The 26,676-nt window shown below is 45.9% G+C and overlaps 1 protein-coding gene across 3 annotated transcripts in view; it reads right to left on the reverse strand.

Annotated features, from left to right (window-relative positions):
* Positions 1–8,498: 8,498 nt before the first annotated feature.
* LOC138767195 (interferon-induced GTP-binding protein Mx2-like) overlaps positions 8,499–26,676 on the reverse strand; it is a 40,023-nt gene continuing 21,845 nt past the window's right edge. For all 3 annotated transcript variants that reach the window (XM_069944535.1, XM_069944534.1, XM_069944536.1), the window contains 4 exons: positions 26,061–26,219; positions 24,735–24,811; positions 22,048–22,260; positions 8,499–8,903 (listed from right to left, as the gene is read on the reverse strand). In XM_069944535.1, the coding sequence (XP_069800636.1) occupies positions 8,676–8,903; positions 22,048–22,260; positions 24,735–24,811; positions 26,061–26,219 (677 nt within the window). In that variant the 3' untranslated portion in view covers positions 8,499–8,675. The remainder of the gene's footprint in view (positions 8,904–22,047; positions 22,261–24,734; positions 24,812–26,060; positions 26,220–26,676) is intronic.

The raw sequence follows: 26,676 nt of genomic DNA on the forward strand, positions 1-26,676 counted from the left end.
TCTCCATCCTCAGTTTTCACTTCATAAGAAATGAAACTGAAACTAACTGCATCTTCCTTAACCTCCTCACTGCCAGAACCATGGCCTGACTAATTCACACCATTACACACACTGACATTGTTACACCCCCCCCCCCCCCACCCCCACTATGTAACATATGTGTCCTGACTTATGAAATCCCCATATCAAAGTTTTATCAGGACAGACAAGCCCCCAGCTCCATGAGGGAGGTCTGACCACTGGAACCCCCACCTACAGTCTGTATCTATCTTTGGGGGGTCTCTGTATGGTTTAAGGTCAGGGATGGCTTCTGTATTTATTTGGGAAGCCTAGTGTGAGATCTGTATATGTTAAAGGGGGCCTGGACTCTAGATTTGGCTCTGGTCTGGGTTCTGTATTTAGGGGGCAACTTTGCGGGATGTGTGAATAAGGCCTTACCCTGCTTCCTGCAACTGGGTCACAGTAACCTAAGGCTGGGTTCACACTACATTTTTGCAATTCGTTTTATGCAAAAAACAAAAACAAATGCATTTGTGTGCATACATTTTGATCCATTTTTGCACTGACTTCCATTATAAAAAAAAAAGCAGATCAAAAAATGGATTAAAGCATATCCTTTTTTTTTAGCTTACACAAAAACGTGGTTGACCATATGGTCAGTAGAACATATGCTCCATAGGATGAGGGCTGCAACTAGAATCTCGTCCTGTCCCATTTGCAGAAAAGCACCCTCATGATGTTTCCAACCCCATGCTTTACAGTTGGGACTGTGTTGTTGGAGTTGTACTCATCTTTCTTCTTCCTCCAAACATGGTGAGCGAAGATTATACCAAAAAGTTCTATTATGGTTTCATCTGATCACATGACCTTCTCCCATGCCTCCTCTGGATCATCCAGATGGTCATTGGGGAACCTCAAAGGGGCCTGGACATGTGCTGGTGTCAGCAGGGGGACCTTATGTGCCCTGCAGTATTTTAATGACGGCGTACTGTGTTACTGACAGAAACTTTTGAGACTGTAGTCTCAGCTCTCCTTGGATCATCTGTGGTGTCCCACCACGGGTGTTGCTATTGGTTACACCCTTCGTAAAAGCCTGTACTTTTAAGGTTAAGTGGTAATGTAATAGTACCAGAGTTTTACCACAAGATGTCGTTGTTGCAAGTTTGTATACCTAGCTATTGCACAGCTTTAGTACTCAAAGGGTTATTGTTTGTTTGTGTACCACAGAGATCTGCATGCCAATGAGAGTTCTTTCTTCTCCTCTCCTATCCTATCTCTTTTTACTTCTAAGACATACACTCCTCACCCACTTACAGCACACCTTATATGCGCTGTAGGAAGGAAGTCACATGGGTAGAGGAAGTGTAGGGTCTTTTGCCTTTGGGCTCTGTAGAGGAAGGAAACAAGCCAGAATGCTCCCTACAGTTTCTTCTCAAGCAACTCACTACACATTATGCGGTGTTAAGCTTCCACTAGAGAGGACAAGTCAGGGGTCCCCCTAACCCACGCCGTGGACAAGGAGAGACACAGTGCAGGACAGTATCCACAAAGAAGTCAGGAACTAATCTAGATAGAGCAAACTTGCTAAAAGCCTCTGAACTCTATCCCGCAGCGCGGGTGTTAGCAGGGAATCCTCAGCATTCCGCTCATCCCAGGTAACAAGGTCTGGGGCTTGTGTTACCCTCTAAGATGGGTCCCCGACACTGGTAGACAATAGGTGGTGCAAAGACAAAAGAGTCAAAACAGTCACAAGTATTCTCTCTACTCTCAAGTTTTTTTCTTTTTCTACCTCTGAAGTTCCGGCAGAGCACAGTACTACTTGGGTTGGGACTCTCTCAACATTCTCCTCTCTACTCTTCTGATCTCCCCTTCTACTTTTCATCACGCAAATCAGTCAGCATGACTGAACCATTCGTCCTATTCTCAGTGCAGATCTGAACTTTGAAGTATTAAGTAACTTATCAAATGTAAAGTATTGTATCAAGGCAAAGCTGTATTATCTGTTGCCTCTCTCAAGTATCTTCAGAGTAAACAAGCACTGACACAGCACACACACTCCTGGGGTCATCTCCCCTTTCTGTGTGTGGCAGTGGCAATAGTCCGGGTGGGTCCATACTCCACTCTGGACCACCGTGATAAGTACCCAAGGGATCCCGCAACAGCCCGGCAGGTCACTGACCCAAGGAGAATAAGGTATAGCCGGCCCATTAAAATAAAAGCAGGTGTGCCACCATACTTGTGTGCTCAACCGACACTGGCGTCACAACACAATACCACCGGGCAAGGCTATATCTCGGCCAACCACCATGAAACTGGCGTCACCCTTATCCATCTGGCAAGTGACTGGCCGTACCTCCACACCGGGGGTGTACACCACACATTGACCATGTCCTTTTTCACAACTATCCACATGACGAGATCTTGCATAGAGACCCAGACCAAGGAGAAGTGGCGGTCATCTTGTGTTTCTTCCAATCTCTTATAATTGCACCAACAGTTGATGCCTTATCACCGAGCTGCTTGCCAATCTTCTTTCCTTCCTTCCCTCTTAAAGGTGTTATCAAGCATTTGATAAAAAAAACAAGAACTTCCAAAACATTTGAGGGTGTACAGACCATTACAGGGAGCAGTTGTGCGGCCCATGCTGCCCAGTTTTCTCACTCTGTATTGCCCAGTATCACCCTCTCCATATCGCCCCAGTTCTGGGTTCAATCTCCCATCTCTCCTTGCGTGTAACATGTCCTTCTTGTCATGTCCTCCAGGTCTAATCACAGCCCTCATTTTACTGAGAAGTACACCCATCACGGGCCTAACTACGTCTCTCCCTACGTGTCCAGTTGCTACATCACTATGACACGCCCCCAACACTGCCCCCGGACAAAGATAACGGGGGTCGACTATAAAAATTCATCAATGAAGAAGAGTGACTTCCGCCAGGAGGTATATTTTGAAAAAACCTGGAAATGTTTTCCTCAAGGCCAAACTTTGCTAATCTTTCCATTATAGTTTTTACACTCCTGGTTCTGGCTGCAAATACTGACTAAAATAGTATGGGGGAGATTTATCAAACTGGTGTAAAGCAGAATTGTCTTAGTTGCCCCTAGCAACCAATCAGATTCCATCTTTAATTTTTCAAAGAATCTGTGAGGAAAGAAAGGTGGAATCTGATTGGTTGCTAGGGGCAACTAAGACATTTCTGCTTTATACCAGTTTATACCTATGTGTGAACATAGCCCTAAGGTCACAAGAACAGTGGAAATTCCAGCCCCAGTGTTTAGCTATCACAGAGGCTGTGGTACGAGGAAGTAGTAAGTGTACAGTATATTAACAAATGTTCCTGAAGTAGAAAGGAAAGCAATGCCAGGAATGATGAAGTACCGAGCCAGAATAGAAACTTAACTTTTAAGAAAGAAAAAAAACTACAAAACCTCATGAGCCCTGATGAAATAATAAATGTGATCAATCTTTATTAAGGCTTTAAAAACCTCTAAAAACCTGTAGCACAAAGCTGAGAACAATAGTTGCATCAGCAATAGGTATAGCCATATACATTTATTTTTACATCTTCTTTAATAATGTTAAAATTACCCATTTAAGTCCCCGGGACTGGCACATAGCAAATCTGGTGTCAATATTCAAAAAAGGGGTAAAGAAATGACCCTGGGAACTATAGGCTGATCAGTGTATGTAAATTATTTGGACATTTTCTAATCTAAGAGATGCTATATTGGAGAATCTCAATGAAAATAATTGTATAATTCCATATCCGTTTCACTGTATATGTAATAAATACTTCTATCAGCCTTCTATTAGCTCTTGACTTCACTTCCCCTGATGACTGTACTGAGGTACAAGAAACATACAGAGCATTATATGAACAATGCACAAAGACTGGAATGAAAGTATTGTCTGTTGTAACACCATTGGTACATAGAATAAGAATGCTTGGGCTGGGGTAAATGTGTGTACATGGCTAAGTAACTCGGTGATAGGAAGCAAGGTGGATATTAGGGGTACAGTGGGTCACTCTTGAGGTAGCACATGGGTTATAATTGGAGGGGGATAGTGTAATTGTACTCCTAATTGTAATTGTACTTCTTAAGAGGTCTAGCACAGCATGCTAGGGGGGACTACATGCTGACTTGAAATACTCTGTCTGTGTGTCTCTCTTACAGAACTGAATACAGAACCCCCTCCCACCAGGAACTGCCCCCCTTTTATAGGATTTACTTAGCTAGCCTGTGACTGGTGGGGCTGTGTGTGCAACAGAAAGAAGCGTGAGGATAGGATAAAAAAAGAGGGAAAACAGATCTGCAACTGTAACAGGAGGAAAACAAACATGTGACATAAACAGTTTAACAATAGAGATGAGCGAACCGGGTTCGAGTCGATCCGAACCCTAACGTTCGGTATTTGATTAGCTGGGGCTGCTGAACTTGGATAAAGCTCTAAGGTTGTCTGGAAAACATGGATACAGCCAATGACTATATCCATGATTTCCCCATAGCCTTAGGGCTTTATCCAAGTTCAGCAGCCACCGCTAATCAAATGCCGAATGATCGGGTTCGGATCGACTCGAGCATGCTCAAGGTTCTCTCATCTCTATTTAACAAGTGTTTCCTTCAGCTGTGCACAGAACACGGCATACAAAAACACAGTAGTGGCACCTAGTGGGGAAAACACAGAACACCTCTGGCCATGTCCCACTGTGAGAGCCTGAACCTAGTTACTTTACCCAGGTGCAATAAAAAGTTAGTGACACACTTGTGCTGGGACACTACATATGTATGGATTGATGTCTTGGATTTTATGAATTGATTTATTGCACCAGGCACCTTTTTCTGTGTATATTGCACTTTACATAATTTGTATGCACTTAGATATCTGATGATAATGATGGATTTTGTGCACTTTATATTCATCTTTATGCACTTCTGTTGATGCTGGATTTTTATGCTAATGTGCCAGTCCTATACATATGCACTCAGGAGTCTCCGATTGTGCTTGATAATGATTTTGTGAGAAAATCAAAATGTTGCATTTGTTTTTGCACTCCCCCCCCCCCCCCCCCTAATAAATAGCACTTTTTTCATCTCTTGCTTGTGTGCTATCTATCTATCTATCTATCTATCTATCATAACAAACAGGTAGGTAAAACATAACAGTATTTTGACAACTCTCTACTGGAGGGCGTTACTATGCTAGATAGTATTGTGCAAATATATGTTTTTTATTATCTATATTGCATATAATGAATTAGTATGGATAAAGAATACTGTACAGTGTTGTGGAACCAAAATGGTTAATGCCAATCAAGACAACAGAAAAGTTCCATTAGGCATTGTTGGGGCCACCCTACTAGGGAGGTTGGCACCCCAAAAGGCAGACACTGGCCAATATGGGAATTTATCTACTGTATAAATAACTTTATGTTAATCAGATTATTCAAATTTTCATGCAGGGGTCCTGACCATGCCAGACCTCGTGGACAAAGGAACAGAATGTGTCATTGTAAAAGTAGCCCATAAATGTGTTTACACCCTTAGTAATGGTTATGTGATTGTCAGCTAGAGGTAGAAAATTATTTGTCCAGGAGAATGCTTTATAAAGTGAAAAGACCTTCTTTGAAAGCCACAGGTAAAGTAACACTTTCTCCATGCTACAGACCCAGATTATGCAAATCGGCAACAAGCGCCATGATTACTATGGTACTTACATAGTGTGAACATAGCCTTATTCTGATATGTGCTTAATCTGACAGCCATCTTCCTGACAGCTAAGTCTTCAGGCCTTCTGCTGAACACTCAACTAAGCCAAGCACAAAAAAAAAATCCAATCAGAACTGAGCTTTGCTGAGAGTTCAGTTGTAGAGATGAGCAAATCTAATCTGATGAATTCTGATTCGCAGCGCATCAGGCACTAAATTCGCTTTGTAGTGATTTGCAAATTCGCCAGATTTGCTAAACATGCCAATCGAACGTTAGCTTACAGAACCGGCTTTTGGCGGGAGCAAGGGATTATCTATAATCCATTGTGCCCGTCCAATCATCTGGAAGCTCCCCTGTGATGTCAGCAACCCCCCTATATAGGGTAATTGGCTTCCTGGAGGCGGCCAGTCGGCTGTGTTTAGTGGAGAGCAGGTTGCAGCAGGCAGTAAGAGCAGGGAGAGAAATACACAGAGATAGGGACAGAGAGGAAAGGAGGGTGGATAGTGGGTGGTTTTCTGTGGGAGCAGTGAGGCCATTGTCCAGTATATCAAGTAACTGGGTGATTGTTGTTCATTATACCAAGTCACTGGGTGTGCATTATAAAAAAGTCACTGTATGTTGGGTGTGTATTATACAAAGTCACTGTATGTTGGGTGTGTATTATACAAAGTCACTGTATGTTGGGTGTGTATTATACAAAGTCACTGAATGTTGGGTGTCTATTATACCAAGTCACTGGGTGCTGGGTGTGCATTATACGAAGTCACAGTGAACACAGTGTCCATCTTAATACCTCATCGGGTGCTCATTTACCAATGTCCACTGCTGTCCTGGGAGTACATTGGTATTACTCCGCTGATCCTCCCAATGTCCACTACTGTTCATGGTGGAAATTTTAACTATGTCACAGCAACAGCTGTTAAAAAAAATAACTTTTTAATAGTCCCACCAATTATAGCTACTATAGTTTGCCTGTTTTAACCCTTAGACGACCCAGGGCATATAGTTACGCCATGGAAGTCTGTCCCCAGACGACCTAGGGCGTAACTATGCGTCCTGGGTGGTTCTCCCGCTATGAAGCGCGCTCCGGAGCGGAGCGCGCTTCATAGGAGGTAGGGGCCGGCTGCAATCAGCAGCCGGGACCTCACCGGTAATGACACGCTGCAGCAATCGCGCTGCCGCGTGTCATTAACTCCTTAAACGCCACCGAGGGAGTCCCTTGTCACTTACCGATCGGGACCCCCGCAGTGTGACTGCGGGGGTCCTGATCGTTAAAACGGACCGCCGAAGGTCTCTCACCTTCCTCCGTGCGGTCCGATCGGCGATCTGCTGCACTGAGCCTACACAGGCAGGCTCAATGAGCAGATCGCCGATAACACTGATCAATGCTATGCCTATGGTGTAAAATCAAACTAATGTATGTACAAGTCCCCCAAAGGGACTTCAAATGTGTAAAAAAAGTTAAAAACACTAACACACAACCCCAAAACCCCTCCCCCAATAAAAGTTGAAATCACCCCCCTTTCCCATTATGTAAATAAAACATATAAAAATAAACAAATAAACATATTATATACCGTAGCGTGCGTAATTGTCCAATCTATTAAAATATTACAAGCATCATTGCCAACGGAGAACGGCATAGACGAAAAGAGGGGAAAAAGTGCGCGGATTACCGATTTAATGTTACATTATATATTTAAAAAAATGAATAAAAAGTGATCAAAACGTCCGATCTTCACAAATATGGTATTAATAAAAACTAGAGATCATGGCGGAAAAAATGACACCCCATACAGCCTCATAGGTGAAAAAATAAAACTGTTATAAGCATCACAATAGGGCCATTTTATTAATATTTAATTGCCAAAAAAAAAGGATTTCATTTAAAAAAAATATATAACATTAGAGAATCTGTGTAACCTGCATATGGTTGTGTTCGGACTGACCTATAGAATAATTGTATCATGTCGCTTTTACCATATAGTGTATTACGTAGACACAGGAACCCCCCAAACGTTACCATATTGCATTCTTTTTTACGATTTCACCTATTTATATCTTCATAAATAATATATTTGGGATTCCGTCATACATGTTATGGTAAAATGAAAGACGCCATTACAAAGTACAACTATTCCTGTAAAAAACAAGCACTTACATGGCTTGTAGATAGAAAACTGAAAGTGCTAGAGCTCTTAGAAGGGGAGGAGGGAAAAACGAAAACACTAAGATCAAAATTTGCGCGGTCCACTGGGTCATTTTGGGCCTGGTCCTCAAAGGGTTAATCAAAATTTGTTTCTATGCGATTCACAAATGTTCACGAACTTTGCAAAACTAATTTCCGAGTGATTCGGTATAACTTTCAAAATCTAAATCAACAGTAGATGTGATATAAAGCAAATTTGCAATTTACATTCATTATTTTTTTTTTAGTTGTCATGGGAAACACAGCACTCCCTTTCAGAAAACATGTAGTCCATCTGAGCGCTCACAGAGAGAAGGTAGTCATGTGATTGATAGACATATTAAGCTGTGACTGTATGTTTACTCTGTTGTTTTTCAACCAGCACAATTCAGAAAATCTGCCTGGATTTCTAGTAAGTTCAGCTTTGTTTTACAGCATGATAACAACAAAAAAAATAATGAATGTATATTGCAAACTTGCTTTATTTGACATCTACTTCTGATTTAGGTTTTGAACGTTATAACGACAGTGACGCTTTAAATAATCTAGGTGCAGGTATAGACAGTGATTTGGATTCATCTTGATAAATTTTAATTGGCATATGAATTTTTCTTATTTTAATTTTACTTCAAATACAAACAAGATTATGCAGTTGTGGTCGCGAGGCCATGTACAGCCCCATAGACATTATTTGTCAACCAATCTTCTAAAGAGAAAAGTTAACTTCATACAACTGAGAGGATTTCATCCTGTAACATAAAGACCAAAAGACAGATCTATCAGTAACAGAATTTTTGTAAGCGTTCACGAGCAAGCTCAAGTCTCTGAATCTTATCCCTGAGTCTCTGTCTCTCTCCAGAGAGGCCGTCTTTTTCTTCTAGCAAATCATTTTTGTTTCTTCCATCCAGCAGACGAATCATTTGGTTTAGAAGTTGTTCCTTAAACTCATTTAGGATGTGATGCTGAATAATCATAGGGACCTGATTGGCCAAACGATTAGTTGTGTTCTGGAAGAGAAGGACATAGCTATTAGCTGTCAGATCCTCTGTACTACATCACATAGCATTGCTGACAGATCCTCAATAATACACCACACAGGACACATGCTGTCAGGGACGGACAAGACGGCACAAGGACAGGTGAGCCCTGACACTAGCACCCACCCCACTGACACTACCTACTTGCCTCAGATGCCCTAGATGGCAAACGGGCAACTGGACGGCAGTCCCTGTACTAGCTAAGGTGTCACACAAAACAAACGAGACAGACACACACAATAAGAGAAGAGTCGGAATTCCGGGTCAGTAACTATCAGGCGGCGGGGTACAAAACACGAGTCCAAAAGAGTAGTCAGAAAAGCAAGCCAGAAGGTCGGGTAACGGGAAAAGCAAAGTCAGGAATAAATGCGAGGTCAAGATAACTCTAGGTGAACTAGGCTCTATCACAGGCAAGGGCTGAGACACAGGGAAAGGAATTATACAGCCTGGAGTCTCAGCCCCCTAAACGCAATTGGAGCCAAGACTCCATGTGACCCAGAGAGATGGATTGACTGGAGCAACCTGCTTTCAGTCATCCATCCCTAACGCCGCTCAGCTGATGTATTCCGCCCAGCCGCGGCTAGCCAGGTGAATGAAACATCGGGCTGACTGCCAGGGACGCTGCCGACGCGCCCCTAGCAACCAGCCCGGCACTAAGGACGCCGTCGGCGTCTCCTGAGCCTGGCCGCGCGCACCGCAGAGCGAGAGCCGGGAGCGCCCCCAGCAACCGGCCCCGCATGTTACTAGGGACGCCGGCGGCTCTGTTCAGAGTCCGGCCGCGCGCTTCGGCAGAGCCAGGAGCCGAGCGCACGGCCCGGACCCTGACAGAACCCCCCCCTTGAGGAGGGGCCTCCGGACCCTCACAGGAACCTCCAGGTTTGGTAAAGTGTTCTTCATGAAATTTTTTAATCAACAGTGGGGCATGAAGATCCTGAGAAGTGACCCATGTGCGCTCCTCCGGTCCGTATCCCTTCCAATGTACGAGATATTGTATAGTTCTGCGGATTCTCCTAGAATCCAAAATTCTTTCGATTTCATATTCTAGTTCGCCTTGAACCACTACTGGGAGCGGAGGGGAACTAGTATTAGTTGGAGGTACATATCTCTTAAGTAGGCATTTATGAAACACCGGATGGACTCTCAAAGACTGAGGCAATTGTAACTTAAAAGACACTGGACTTATAATGTCTACGATGGGAAACGGGCCAATATATCTCGGGGCGAGTTTATACGAAGGAACTCGGAGGCGTAGGTTTTTGGTAGACAGCCATACTTTCTCGCCTACCACATACTGGGGACCGGGGCGGCGTTTCCGATTCGCATATAGGATTTGTTTTTCTTGGGAAACGGTTAGAGTCGCTAGACTCTCCGCCCAAACTGTGCACAGTTTCTTGGTGAGTTCTTTAGCAGAAGAAAAATGTGTTTCTTGACCTGGGACCGCAGAGAATCTGGGATGATAGCCATAATTGCAATAGAACGGAGTTAATTGCGTGGAAGCATTTACGTGATTGTTCAAGGCGAATTCCGCCATAGGTAAGTATTCCGACCATGTAAGCTGATTATCTGAAACAAAACACCTAAGATATTGCTCCAGGGATTGATTGGTCCGTTCCGTCTGACCGTTGGTTTCGGGGTGAAATGCTGAGGAAAAAGACAGTGATATATTTAACAGTTTACAGAAGGCTCTCCAGAATTTTGAAACGAATTGTACTCCTCGGTCTGAGACTATGTTGGTAGGTATACCATGCAGACGAAGGATATGTTTAACAAACAACTTAGCGAGAGACCTGGCGTTGGGAAGTTTTTTCAAAGCAGAAAAATGGCACATTTTGCTGAACCTATCAACCACCACCCAGATTACTGTCTTTCCTAGAGAGGGAGGAAGATCAGTAATGAAATCCATTGATAGGTGAGACCAAGGACGACCAGGTAATGGTAGTGGTTGAAGTAACCCTTCAGGCAGTGACCTTGGAGTTTTAGCTCGGGCACATGTCTCACAAGACTTGACATATTCCCTTACGTCCCGCTGCCATGAGGGCCACCAGCAGGAACGAGACAGGAGGTAAGTAGTACCGGCAATACCAGGGTGTCCGGCGAGTGTAGATGCATGAACTTCATTCAAAACTGCTAACCTAAGGTGTACAGGGATGAACAACTTATCAGGAGGTACATTAGCAGGCGCATCATTTTGAGATCTCAAAATTTTTTGTTTTAAATCCATGGATACGCTAGCGATCACAATACCTGGGTTTAGGATATTTTTGGGTTCCTCCTCAGGCATATCCTTATACCCAAAGCTCCGAGATAGGGCGTCAGCCTTTACATTTTTGGCCCCTGGGCGATATGTTACCACAAAATTGAACCTGGTGAAGAACAAGGCCCAACGTGCTTGACGTGGGTTCAATCTTTTGGCTTTATCCAGATATAATAGGTTCTTATGATCAGTAAGAACCGTGATCTGGTGTTTGGCACCCTCCAAAAAATGTCTCCACTCCTCAAAAGCCCATTTGATGGCCAATAGTTCCCTATTACCAACGTCATAATTGACTTCGGAGGAGGAGAATTTCCTGGAGAAATATGCCACAGGTCTAAGATTAGTATATGGTTCCCTTCCTTGGGACAACACTGCTCCGACCCCGAACTCTGATGCATCTACTTCTACCACGAATGGTGAATCTAAGTCAGGGTGCATCAGTACTGGTGCAGAAGAAAAACTATACTTAAGCTGGGTGAAAGCTAGGTCAGCCTCTGGAGGCCAGGAGGTTGGATTCGCACCTTTTTTTGTTAATTCTGTTAAAGGCTTGACAATAAGCGAGAAATTACGAATAAATTTTCTGTAGAAGTTTGCTAAACCCAAGAATCTTTGGATTTCTTTCAAGGTGGTGGGTTTTGCCCAGTTGAGTACTGCTGCCACCTTCTGGGGATCCATCTGTACAGACTCTGGAGTTAAAATGTATCCTAGGAATCCAACCTCCTTATCCCCAAACAGGCACTTAGATAATTTAGCACATAGGGTATTCTTTCGAAGTCTAGATAGAACCTCGCGAACATGTTGAACGTGGGATTCCCAGTCAGAAGAATAAATCAGTATGTCGTCGAGATAAATAACTACAAATTGACCAAATAGATCCCGAAAAAGATCATTAACAAACCTTTGGAAGACGGCTGGGGCATTGCTTAACCCGAAGGGCATTACCAAGTACTCAAAATGCCCCTCAGGCGTATTAAAAGCCGTCTTCCACTCGTCCCCTTCTCTGATCCGAATCAAATTGTAGGCGCCCCGTAGGTCTATTTTAGAAAACCAGTGGGCCCCTACCACCTGGTTCAAAAGATCCGGGATCAGGGGAAGGGGATGTTGATCCCTGATGGTGATTTTATTGAGTTCCCTGTAGTCTATACAGGGACGCAGACCACCATCTTTTTTGCCTACAAAAAAGAACCCTGCCCCCGTAGGGGATACTGAAGGTCGAATATGACCCTTCCTCAGGCTATCCTGAACGTACTGGCGCATCGACTCTCGCTCCGGAGGGGACAGGTTAAAAATGCGGCCCTTAGGAAACCTGGCCCCGGGCACGAGGTCGATGGCACAGTCGTACGGACGATGAGGAGGTAAGGCGTCGGCAATGGCCTCATCAAACACATCAAAAAAATCTGAAATAAAATCAGGAATAGGTGACTCAATCACTGTACATATTACAGGTTTAACCTGTAGCAAATGGGCGTCGCAGGAGCCACCCCACCGCACCAGCTCCGCAGACGGCCAATCAAATACCGGATTGTGCTGGTGCAACCAAGGTAGACCCAGTATAATATCGGCGGCCAACTCATCCAACACAAAGAATGATATTTCTTCACGATGAAGACACCCAACTTGCATTAATATCTCTGGAGACCGAAATCTCACTGAACCGCCTCTCAGAGGGGCGGAGTCAACACCTGCCACTGTAAAAGGAGAACTGAGAGATATCAATGTTAATCCTAATGAGTCCATAACAGAGGTACGGACGAAATTCAGGGCGGCACCTGAATCAACCATGGCAGAACATGAAATTACTGTGTTTTTCCACACCAGGGTAACCGGTAAACAAAAATTATCAAACTGTTTAGGAGGTACCTGTGTGCCTGAGTGACCCTCCGGATTATCACTCAGGCACTGAAGTTTTCCGGCTTCCGGGAAGGCTTGGTGGGACAGTCTTTCAGATAGTGCCCTGGCTTTCCGCAGTAAAGGCAGAGGGAATGTTCCATACGGAATTTTCTTCGGGCTGAGGCACTTCCCAGGATCATAGGTTCGTCAGAATTCGTAGGAGAGGGAAGCGACTCTGTCACCTTGGGGAATGGTTTAGGGAGCTGACTGACTCTTGTCTGTACTGTAGTCACCCCCATCTTTTCCCGCTTTCTTTCCCTGAGTCTCCGGTCAATGCTAATAGCCAATGTCATATATGCGCTAAGAGAATCAGGGGTGGGATGACTGACCATAGCATCCTTGATGGAATCTGTGAGACCCTGTCGGAACAGGGTCTTCAGAGGGGAATCCTGCCATCCAGTCAGGGCGCACCACTGGCGGAATTCCGAGCAGTACTCTTTCGCAGTGCGACGGCCCTGCTGGATGGACAATAGGTGGGACTCCGCTACTGCAGCATGGTTTGGGTCATCGTAGATTTGGCCCAGGGAGGAAAAGAACGTTTCCACCGAATTCCACTCTGGTGCGTCAGGGGGAAGGGCTAAGGCCCAGTCCTGAGGGGAACCTTGAAGAAGAGAAACAATTAAAGCAACCCTTTCAGCATCAGAAACAAAAGGGTTAAAACGAAAATATAAATAACAAGACTCCCGAAAGGTACGGAACTTGTCAGTACTTCCACTAAATCTATCAGGTAGTATCATTTTGGTTTTATGTTTAACTACCTGGACGGGCGCTGACTCTGGACTCTGTGTCACCGGGCGGGATGAGGTAGCCTGAGACAAAGTATCCACACGATTAGCCAATTGGGCTACCAACCCTGCCACACCTTTAAGCTGGGTAGTCAACTCGTCGAGACGGTCAGCGACCGAGGTATCGGTACTCATGCTGTTCCGTCGAGAGTGACGTAGGTTAGGGCCTGTGATAATGTCAGGGACGGACAAGACGGCACAAGGACAGGTGAGCCCTGACACTGGCACCCACCCCACTGACACTACCTACTTGCCTCAGATGCCCTAGATGGCAAACGGGCAACTGGACGGCAGTCCCTGTACTAGCTAAGGTGTCACACAAAACAAACGAGACAGACACACACAATAAGAGAAGAGTCGGAATTCCGGGTCAGTAACTATCAGGCGGCGGGGTACAAAACACGAGTCCAAAAGAGTAGTCAGAAAAGCAAGCCAGAAGGTCGGGTAACAGGAAAAGCAAAGTCAGGAATAAATGCGAGGTCAAGATAACTCTAGGTGAACTAGGCTCTATCACAGGCAAGGGCTGAGACACAGGGAAAGGAATTATACAGCCTGGAGTCTCAGCCCCCTAAACGCAATTGGAGCCGAGACTCCATGTGACCCAGAGAGATGGATTGACTGGAGCAACCTGCTTTCAGTCATCCATCCCTAACGCCGCTCAGCTGATGTATTCCGCCCAGCCGCGGCTAGCCAGGTGAATGAAACATCGGGCTGACTGCCAGGGACGCTGCCGACGCGCCCCTAGCAACCAGCCCGGCACTAAGGACGCCGTCGGCGTCTCCTGAGCCTGGCCGCGCGCACCGCAGAGCGAGAGCCGGGAGCGTGGCCGGCCGTAACAATGCTTGCAGTGAGCCGGCTGCTAGGGACGCCGGCGGCGCGCCCCCAGCAACCGGCCCCGCATGACACATGCTCTATACTACACCCAAGGCCGGCCTTAAAGGGGTACTCCAACGGGGGGCATTTTATTGCTTCCAGCGGCGGGTCCCGCATCGCAGCGCTCCGGTGCCCGGTTCCTGGACGCTTTCTGGTGTCTGGCGCGGGCCCGAGACGTGACATCTCAGGTCCGCTAAGCTAGTCCGTGAAGGAGGCGGGATCCGTTTCAAGTCCGCTCAGATCCCGCCTCTGTCACTGACTGGCTGAGCGGACCTGAGACGTATCGTCTCGGGCCCGCATCAGACACCAGGAAGCGGCCAGGAACCGGGGACCGGAGCGCCGCGATGCGGGACCCGCCGCTGGAACCGGGGGGTGAGCGGACGTCTTTTCCCTCAGCCACCTCCTCCCCGGTCCCAGCAAAAAAGTGCCCCCCGCTGGAATACCCCTTTAAGGTAGATGGTGCCCTGTGCAGAATATTCTTTTACCCCCCCCCATCCCCCCAGGCTGATTGCCAGCCCTTCTCCAGCCTGTCTTGGAGCCCATGTGCTGTGAGATGCAGTGGTGAAAGTATGGTAATCTTCATAGTTTCTCCAGCTACTTCTGTGTCTCACTGCACAATATCTGTCATCTTATCTCTTAGGAATGACAGTTCTACTGGGCAGCCAGCAACCTCATTTATAGGATCCTAATGTCCGCAGTCTGCCAGCCACTCACTACTACTATGTGCCACATCCCAATGAAGTCTCCAGCTTTCCCGATAATGTTTTATTACAATATTAAAATATTACTGATGTACACTAGAACTGCGGAGAGAGGACATGACAGATCAACAGAGAAACTGTGAAGAGAAGTCACCAGAGAAGCTGTGAAGTTTACATGTGTGTCACCATCGCAACTCATGGCACATGGGCTCCAAGACCTAGGCTGGGGATGGGATGCGGATAGGCTGGGGGTGGGCCGGGTAGTGGACTTGGGGTGGGCTGGGGATGGACTGGGGTTGGACTGGGGATGGGCTGGGGATGGACTGCGAATAGGCTGCGAATGGGCTGCAAATAGGCTGAGAATGGACTGGGGCTGGGCAAACAACTGACATGTCAGTTTTCTGTGGCCGCTATGTCAGTGGACACTATGAAGCGAGCAGCTACGGCGCAAGCTTCATAGCGTGCAGTGGGGAGTTCTGATGCGGGCATGCACGGATGCGCCCGCATCAGAACTTTGCGGCGGGTCCGAAAGATCATCCGGCCAGTACTACAGTCTACAGTCAGTACTGCAGTCACGGAACGGCCGGTCTCTTACGTCATGTGAACATGGCCTAAGACTCTCATCCCACTGGATTATCGGTCAACTGCCAGCATACAAAAGGGCTACTCCATTTGACCATACAAATCAAGTGACCCATCTCTGGCCATTTTAAGAGGTATCACACAGAGAAACACTATGGGAGGCATTTATCATCCGGCGGACGGATGATTTTTGGCGGAAAGTGCCGATTTGCGTATTATTTTATACGCAAATGGCCGATTTGCGAATAAAATAATCGCAAATCGGCACTTTCCGCCGAGTACGCCAGGGGGCGGAAAGGGGGCGGAAAGTAGGCGGGAAGTGGGCGGAACGGAGGGCGCGATTTATCATCCGTTCCGCCCAAATGTACGCCGAAAACCTACTCCAGTCCTCAGCTGGCGTAGGTTTTCAGCGGTGCGCAACGGCACGCACGGGATTTATGTAGAGGCAGTCCGCCTCTACATAAATCCCTGTACCGCCGGAGCTGCGGGGGCATTTTTAAGTCCGGCGTAAAAAACGCCGGACTTAATAAATGCCTCCCTATATATTATGTACTTCAAGTTTAACCAAAGTCACTGTAGCACCTCACTGCCTATGTTATGTACTTCAAGTCTAAGTAAAGTTACTGTTGCACCTTAAGACCTTGACTCCCTGTTGTCTGCTTTACTTTGCACTTTACCAACTTCAAGGGTGTCTCCACCAACACCTCAGGCAGCAGTAACAGAGAAGCCCCAGGGGGAACTACAAGTCTCACCATTACCAATTACCTAGGGGCAGTTCCTCTCTTTAACCTCTTTGGCAGTTTTACCTCAGGAAGATGGAGAGTTGCTACCACTTGGCCTGTGACATACATTAGAGGACAGTGGTACAGTACATTAGTGGACAGTGGTACAATACATTAGAGGACCGTGGTACAGTACATTAGAGAGGACAGTGGCACAGTACATTAGAGAGTAAAACTATGATAAAAAAAATTCTGTGAGCGGGGGTATAGGCGACAGGAGGTAGAGAAGACAGCAAGGGAAGTACGTGAAATACCTAGACAGGAATTGTTGCAGAAATAAAGTAAAGATGAGAAAGCCAGTAAGATCATGTTCATATCCAAATATGAGAAACATTCTAACATGATTAAGAAATGTATATTGAAGTATTGGCCGATGCTGACACATGACAATAAGTTTGGTTCTCTATTCAAGGAGAACCCTATGTTCGCTTACAGAAGAGGCAAGGCTATTGGTAATGAGGTTGTGAGGTCTGACCTGGGAGGCAGTAGAACTAAACAAATGAAATTAAGATTGTGCCGCATAGGAACTTTCCCGTGTCTCTCATGCCAGAACTGCAGCAGCATTTTCAGGGGAGATGCTATTTCACAACCACAAAGTGGGAAGAAAATAATTACCAACTAAAGGTATGCACACATGTAGAAGTACTAATGTTGTGTACATGTTAAAATGTCCTTGTGGACTAGCATATGTTGGTCAGACAACCAGAGAAATCAGGGTGAGGTTGAATGAACATCGCTCAGCGATCCGTTTGTACAGCCAGCGAATGGCCAAAGAAAAGGATAGTAATGAAACAACAGGTAAATGCTTTGGCGAAACATCAGTAGCCAGACACTTTAAAGAGAATGGTCATAAAGTGTATGACTTGAGATGGATAGTTCTGGAACAGGTGTTTGCAAACAATGAAAGTGAAATTAAACGCAGACTACTCCAGAAAGAAACATACTGGATTCACTATTTGGATTCATTGAACCCAAAAGGACTGAACGAAGAATGTAACTTCACTGTGTTCTTGTAAAGTAGTTGCTAAGTTTTTCCATCGTTTTTGTAGTGATGAAATAGTCCCAGTATTAAAAGTGATATAAATAGAGATAATCATATAAATAGTACAAAGTCCTTGAAATGATATAAAAGGTATATATTTATAAGTAACTAGCTAGTATGTAATGTATTGTGGGCTATAGTTTAAGATTTTGTACCTAATTTTGTATTTGTGTTTCCGTAGTGAGACGTTGCTATGACTACTGTGTAGTATATAATGGTGGAGGGTACACGTATCTGTATGCGCTTGAGAAAGGGTTTATCCCGAAACGTAGCGTGCTACATCACTTCCGGTCGCCAGGAGGGTGAGAGTCTCCATGGACGTGAGGATATGAAGAGCGCCACGGCCGTGGCGTGAAGACCAGCCTCTAGGTCACAACACTGTGGTGATATATTATGATTTTCTGCTGATATCTTTGTATATGCATGAAGTTTTTTAACAAAGAAATAATTCAAAAGCAATTTGTATTTGTCCTACTTTACTTGTTTGAAGCATACGGGATACTGGGACTAGCGACCCAGAATAGGACATTGTTCACACAGTGTTGGATATGGCACAGGACTGTTGTATATAAATACAGTACATTAGAGGACAGTGGTACAGTACATTAGAGGAAAGTGGTACAATACATTAGAGGACAGTGGTACAGTACATTAGAGGGGACAGTGGTACAGTACATTAGAAAACAGTGGTACAGTACATTAGAGGACAGTGGCACAGTACATTAGAGGGGACAGTGGTACAGTACATTAGAAAACAGTGGTACAGTACATTAGAGGACAGTGGCACAGTACATTAGAGGGGACAGTGGCACAGTACATTAAAGGACAGTGGTACAGTACATTAGAGGAAAGTGGTACAATACATTAGAGGACAGTGGTACAGTACATTAGAGGACAGTGGTACAGTACATTAAAGGACAGTGGTACAGTACATTAGAGGACAGTGGCACAGTACATTAGGACAGTGGTACAGTACATTAGAGGACAGTGGTACAGTACATTAGAAGGACAGTGGTACAGTACATTAGAAAACAGTGGTACAGTACATTAGAGGACAGTGGCACAGTACATTAGAGGACAGTGGTACAGTACATTAAAGGACAGTGGTACAGTACATTAGAAGGACAGTGGTACAGTACATTAGAAGACAGTGGTACAGTACATTAGAGGACAGTGGCACAGTACATTAGGACAGTGGTACAGTACATTAGAGGACAGTGGTACAGTACATTAGAAAGTCAGTGGTACAGTACATTAGGAGACAGTGGTACAGTACATTAGAGGACAGTGGCACAGTACTTTCGAGAGGACAGTGGTGCAGTACATTAGAGGACAGTGGTACAGTACATTAGAGGACAGTGGTACAGTACATTAGAGGGGACAGTGGTACAATACATTAGAGGACAGTGGTACAGTACATTAGAGGACAGTGGCACAGTACATTAGAGGACAGTGGTACAATGCATTAGAGGACTGTGGCTAGGGCTGGGCGATATTGGCCAAAATAGATATCGCGGTTAATCATACATGTAGTCGCGGTAACGATAATTGAACGATAATTATGACACACCCCTTTGTAAGCCACACCCCTTTGTAAGCCACACCCCTTTGTAAGCCACACCCACCTGACCGGGCCAACCTTAAGATATTTTTTTTGAATAGAGTAAAAAAAATAAAGTAAGTCACTTAGCAGCAACCCAAGGCTGTGCCATTTATTCTATTAGTAGGGGGTCTCGGCTGTGTACCTGTGTATACACGTCCAGGTTTCTGCTATGTACACACTACAGGACATGTATATAAAAGTATACAGCTATATACACACTACAGGACATGTATATACAAGTATACAGCTATATACACACTACAAGACGTGTATATACAGCTATGCAGATCCCTATGCCCTATTGCTGGTACAGTCTTCTTTCCATTTCCATTGAAAACACATGCACACTCAGTTAAGCTGAGCATTCATGTGTATCAGGGGATCCCAAGAGATAGCTGGGGGTGGAGCAGGGGCATAGCTAGGATTCATGGGGCCCTATAGCATAGAAACTGCATGGGGCCCATGAATTCTGTATAAGCCTGCCCCAACCTGTGGCAGTACATCAAAAAGAAGAGGGGGCATTGCAATTAAAACTGGGGCAGGGTGGAAGCAGCTGGGGGTGACTGGGGCAGGGTGGCAGCAGCTGGGGGTGACTGGGGCAGGGTGGCAGCAGCTGGGGGTGACTGGGGCAGGGTGGCAGAAGCTGGGGGTGACTGGGGCAGGGTGGCAGAGGCTGGGGGTGACTGGGGCAGGGTGGCAGAAGCTGGGGGTGACTGGGGCAGGGTGGCAGAGGCTGGGGGTGACTGGGGCAGGGTGGCAGAGGCTGGGGGTGACTGGGGCAGGGTGGCAGAGGCTGGGGGTGACGGGGGCAGGGTGGCAGAAGCTGGGGGTGACTGGGGCAGGGTGGCAGAGGCTGGGGGTGACGGGGGCGGGGTGGCAGAGGCTGGGGGTGACTGGGGCAGGGTGGCAGAGGCTGGGGGTGACTGGGGCAGGGTGGCAGAGGCTGGGGGTGACTGGGGCAGGGTGGCAGAGGCTGGGGGTGACTGGGGCAGGGTGGCAGAGGCTGGGGGTGACTGGGGCAGGGTGGCAGAAGCTGGGGGTGACTGGGGCAGGGTGGCAGAAGCTGGGGGTGACTGGGGCAGGGTGGCAGAAGCTGGGGGTGACTGGGGCAGGGTGGCAGAAGCTGGGGGTGACTGGGGCAGGGTGGCAGAAGCTGGGGGTGACTGGGGCAGGGTGGCAGAAGCTGGGGGTGACTGGGGCAGGGTGGCAGCAGCTGGGGGGACCTGGGTAAAAGGGGCAGCAGCCGGCGGGGACCTGGGTAGAAGGGGGGCACATAAATAGTATCTCCTCATCCCCAACACCCCCCCCCCCCCCCCACCCCGGGCACACATGCTTCACTCTCGGACAGCCGCTGACTCGTCCCACATACTGAGCACACACGCTGCCCTGCAGGCCGTTTGCGCGCGGAGGTCCCCGGTCTCTGGAGGAGGAGACTGCAGGGACCGCGGGATCGGGTGAGGGCATCGCTGTGCGTGCTGGAGCTGTACAGTGGGATTGGAGGTCTGCACTGCGCCCCCTGATCCCGCTGTGCAACTGCAGCGATGCCCTCACCCGATCCCGCGGTCCCTGCAGTCTCCTCCTCCAGAGACCGGGGACCTCCGCGCGCAAACGGCCTGCAGGGCAGCGTGTGTGCTCAGACGGGTCCCGGCTGTCCGGGAGAGAAGCCGAGGGCGCGGGGGGAAGCTTCAAACTGTCATACTACGGAGCCAGGAGATCTCTCATCCCCTGCCCTGCTCCACTATATATGCGTCCCCAGACGCGAGGGGACTGAGGATGCGGCCGCCGGATTAAAAATACCGCAGATACCGTCCTGGCAGAGTTGAGGTCGGTTAACCGACGCCAGGGACGGTATCGGTATTTTCACGGTATACCGCCCAGCCCTAACTGTGGCACAGCAAATTAGAGAACAGTGGTACAGTACATTAAAGGACAGGGGTATGGAGCATTTGAGAGGATGGGGTAGAGTACTAAGAGGGCTATGGTATAGTACATTTGAGAGGACAGTGGCATGGTACATTAGAGAACAATAGCATAGATCGCTTGGGCATAGCAGCACATCATTAGGTGACATAGGTATAGATTATTTGTGCGTGGTTGCGCAGTATATTAGGGGACAGTGGCACTATTAGTTAGGGCACCTTAGAAGGAGGTCAGTGGCATCATTAGATTGCTTAAGGGGGCACAGTGGCACAATTAGTTTTTTCAGTGCGCAGTCCTCACTTGTTTAATCGCCATGCTCAGACCTGCTCCTCCATGCCACCTTTGTTTATTTCCCTGCAGATATTACCTGCCTAATCATTCGCTTCAGAGGTCTTGTGTCATCCACTGCTGAGGTTTGTGATTGACTACAACTACAGGGACTACAGGGTATACAGGCATATCATGTCTGCAAAGAAGTAAACAAAATAGCAATGAGAAGCGGACCAGCAACACTGGACATGGAGATAACACAAGTGTACCGAATTTAGATGACCCTTTAAAGGGTCATTACCAAGTCAGACCAGGAATCACTTTATGAGAGTCTATACAAAAGATGGTCCACTACACATTTTTTCACCCATTTTTTACTGATTTTCACTAATCCTGCATAGAGGTGACTCACCTGGAAATACGCCTCCATATGACAGGCCAGCTCATTTAAGGGCAGCTGCTTCTCCACCGGTAGCCCATTGCATGTGTCCGCAAATCTTATGGCGCTCAATACTTCACTGTGCTGTGAGTCCTGGCAGTAAATGATTTTCTCCATTTTGAATTGCAGATTGATCACCCCCTCAGCCTCCTTTTTCTGCTTGTGAGAAATATCCTCAATTTTGTCCTTGGAGAACAGAATAAAAGAGAAAGCAAATGTTTATTACCAATGGAAATAAGGAAAATCTTAATGCAATGTACAGTATACAGCATGATCGACAGATCTTCTTCCACCACTCATTATGGTAAAATGGTCTTTGCATACGTTTTTCCCTTGGAGCATTGCATGGCTTACAGGATTCCCTATGCCATTTTCCCACTTTCCCACCCCTTCAGTTCCACATCAAAGACGCCTTACCTAGCCAGTCAGTATGGAACAGGGCAAGAACCCTGAAACTGCTGCCCACAGATAGGAAACATTGGGAATAAGACATGTTACCTCCAATAGATGGCAGTGCAGAACTACTTAACCTTTTTTTTTCCCCATGAAGTATTGCACGGTTGGTCTATAAGACGACTCACTCTACCCACTCAGGTCAATATATGATCAAAAGAATTAGATCTTGGCACAAGGGAGAGGAGAATGGCATGAAATGATAAAGTACTGCAAATAATTCAGTAACACAATGAAACTTCAATGTGTGAACACAGCCTAGAAGTTCTGCAACCGTTTTGGGCGGGGAATGGGCAGGGTGGGGGACTGTGATGAACAGCTGAGAGAAAGCAATGCATTCTGGAACCTGTAGTACAGTGTACAACTGCTTAACCAGGAAGTACAGAAACACAATACAGAACAAAACCCCCGAAGCAAATGGATTTTTGGTAGTTTTGAAACTGGGTTAGACGGGTAAACAATGATATATGTTACTGCATCAGGTTAATTTTTTTTATCTCTACCTGGAGTACACCTTTAACCCTTTGAGGACCAGGCCCAAAATGACCCAGTGGACTGCGCAAATTTTGATCTTTGCGCTTTCATTTTTCCCTCCTCCCCTTCTAAGAGCTCTAGCACTTTCAGTTTTCTATCTACAAGCCCATGTAATGGCTTATTTGTTACAGGAATAGTTGTACTGTGTAATGGCGTCTTTCATTTTACCATAACATGTATGAGAGAATCCCAAATATATTATTTATGAAGATATAAATAGGTGAAATCGTAAAAAAGAATGCAATATGGTAACGTTTGGGGGGTTCCTGTGTCTACGTAATACACTATATGGTAAAAGCGACATGATACTATTACTCTATAGGTCAGTCCGAACACAACCATATGCAGGTTACACAGATTCTCTAATGTTATATATATTTTTTTAATGAAATCCTTTTTTTTTTGGCAATTAAATATTAATAAAATGAGCCTATTGTGATGCTTATAACGGTTTTATTTTTTTACCTACGGGGCTGTATGGGGTGTCATTTTTTTCGCGAAGATCTCTAGTTTTCAATAATACCATATTTGTGAAGATTGGACGTTTTGAACACTTTTTATTATTTTTTTTTTTATATAATGTAACATAAAATCGGTAATCTGCGCACTTTTTCCCCTCTTTTCGTGTATGACGTTCTCCGTTTGCAATTACGCTTGTTATAGTTTAATAGATCGGACAATTACGCACGCTACAGTATATTATATGCTTATCTATTTATCTATTTTTATATGTTTTATTTGTATAATGGGAAATGGGGGGTGATTTAAACTTTTATTGGGGGAGGGGTTTTGGGGTTGTGTGTTGGTGTTTTTAACTTTTTTTTTTTACACATTTGAAGTCCCTTTGGGGGACTTTTACATACAATAGTGTGATTACACACACTGATCATTGCTATGCCATAGGCATAGCATTGATCAATGTTATCGGCGATCTGCTCATTGAGCCTGCCTGTGCAGGCTCAGTGCAGCAGATCGCCGATCGGACCGCACGGAGGCAGGTGAGAGACCTCCGGCGGTCCGTTTTACCGATCGGTAAGTGACAGGGGACTCCCCCTGTCACTTACACTTAAACGCTGCGGTTGCGGCGTTTAAGGGGTTAATGACACGCGGCAGCGCAATCGCTGCTGCGTGTCATTACCGGTGAGGTCCCGGCTGCTGATTGCAGCCGCCCCCTACCTGCTATGACTCGTGCTCCGCTCCGGAGCGCGCTTCATAGCTCAGGACGTACCGGTACGTCCAGGGTCGTCTGGGGACAGACTTCCAGGACGTACCGGTACGTCCTAGGTCGCCTAGGGGTTAAAGGGGTATTCTGGCGAAATATACATATTACAAAGTTATATAACTTTATAAAAGAAATTAAAAAAAACAACAACTTTATTAACCCCCTTCATGACACAGCCCAAAAGTGCTATAGCACTTTTATTTTTCTATCTACAGGGCCATGTAAGGGCTTGTTTTTCTTTTTTTCAGGAACAGGTGTACTTTGTAATGCACTATATGTGCATTTCCCATAATTAGAGTATATTAGGATTTTGTCAACATCTGCCTATGTAATAACATATCAAAAATTATATTTTGCCCGAATTTCTCCTTTAAAGAAATGTAAAATAAAATAATTTTGTTGCCGTAATCTCCCTTTAGCACAATACATAGGTTTATGATTTGAATCTTACCGTGGCAGCATTATAAAGATTTTCAAACTGAGCAAAACAATTTGAAGCTACATCTGTAAAACATTTCTGGATGAGTTCTAAAAAAAAGGAACAGTTTAAAAATTCTATATTGTTTATTTGTGCAAATTTTTTTTACTTTTTCTGTGTTTTGCTCAAAGAAATTGCAACTTTTTTTTTAAATATCAGTTTTCTTTGTGCTCCATTTTCAGAGCAGACAACAATTACACCACATATTAAAGCAAATGTAACATTAGGAGGTTAAAGGGGTTATCCAGCACTACAAAAACATGGCCACTTTTCCCCCTCTCTTGTCTCCAGATTAAGTGGGGTTTCAAACTCAGTTCCATTGAAGTAAATGGAGCTTAAAGGATACCTGTCACCCCCCGTGCCGGGTGACAGGCTCCCGACCCCCATTACAGCCCCCTATACTCACCCGATCCCGCCGGGTTCCGCTTCCTGATCCGGTGTGCGCGCGCTCACAGAAGAGTCCGACGCTCATAGAGAATGAATGGGGAGTCCAATGCTCCATCATTCTCTATGGGCATCACTCTCCTGTGAGCGTGCGCGCCGGGCTTTGGGTGCTCATATCTCCGTGACCCGACTGGATCAGGAAGCGGGACCCGGCGGGATCAGGTGAGTATAGGGGGCTGTAACAGGGGGTCAGGAGCCTGTCACTCCGGCACGGGGGGTGACAGGTCCTCTTTAATTGCAAACCACACCTGAACTGGAGACAAAAGAGGGGGGGGGGAGTTGCCATGTTTTTGTAGTGCTAGACATACCCTTTAAATCAAGTATCCACCACAACCTGATTGACGCCATCAATTTGCCAATTTCAAAGATGTCTCATTAAAATTGTCATCTAGTTCCTAATATAGCTATGTTTTTGTAAATATGCTAATTAGCTAGTTTGGTGCACTGGAAGTGGACCCAGCTCCCCATGTGCACCAATATACCCTCCCATTGATGACAGGCCAAGCTTCAGCTAGAAAAATAATAATAAGGCACATCATCAGTGGAGGAGAAATCGTTGCACTAGGGACACTGGGCCCACTTCCAGTGAGCCAGATTAGCTAATTAGCATATTTACAAAAAACATAGATATATCAGAAACTAGGAGGCGATTTTCATAACAAGGGACACCCCTGGACTGCTGGCTCCAATCAGGTCCTGATGGAAACTTGATTCCTTTTACTTCAATGCAACTGAGCTGCAAACCCAAAACCAAACTGAGGACAAGAGGGGTGCTGTTTCTGGAAGCCTGAAGAACCCCTTTGAACTTGTGTATAGTGTAATGTACTGAATATTTTCACCACAAAATTGTCTCACCAGTGACTTTATGCAGCAGACATACAGCTGGATCTTCAAACCTTGCTAAATGTTTCTTCATAATGTTCTCAAATTTCTTATAGTTGATGAATCCGTTGAGTTCACGGCCTCGATACTGATTCTCATACAAATCCTTTTCCTTTTTTAGCTCGTTCACAACTGGAATGTAAAAACTTTATATAATTCTCAAACAATTGTTATATTTCCTCATGAATATCTGGGCTGCAACATATGTATAGAATACACAAGCCTGGAGAACACAGAAATGCCTGCACATCACACCCATGGTTGATAATAAAGCTTGTTCAGCTACATTAAAAACCAACATCAGACGTTAGTATATAATTTGATCAAACCACATTGCCTCATGTACCACGTGCATTCCCTACTCTAGCCATGGTGCAGTGTTCGCCGGCGACCACCACCACCACAATGCCAGTGCCCACTGGGGGGAGCAGCCCAGCAGTCAAGCAACCACAGTGTCGTAGAACCAAGCTCCCAGGGCCAGAGCCGCACTACCCTGGAGGCACGGCCAGCAGAGGCAATGGCCGGCAGCCAACACCCAGTGTGAAATGCATTGATGAGCAGAGTTGAAATTAAACAGAAGGTACTGTAG

Source organism: Dendropsophus ebraccatus, chromosome 11, assembly GCF_027789765.1.
Source record: "Dendropsophus ebraccatus isolate aDenEbr1 chromosome 11, aDenEbr1.pat, whole genome shotgun sequence".
Taxonomy (NCBI): domain Eukaryota; kingdom Metazoa; phylum Chordata; class Amphibia; order Anura; family Hylidae; genus Dendropsophus; species Dendropsophus ebraccatus.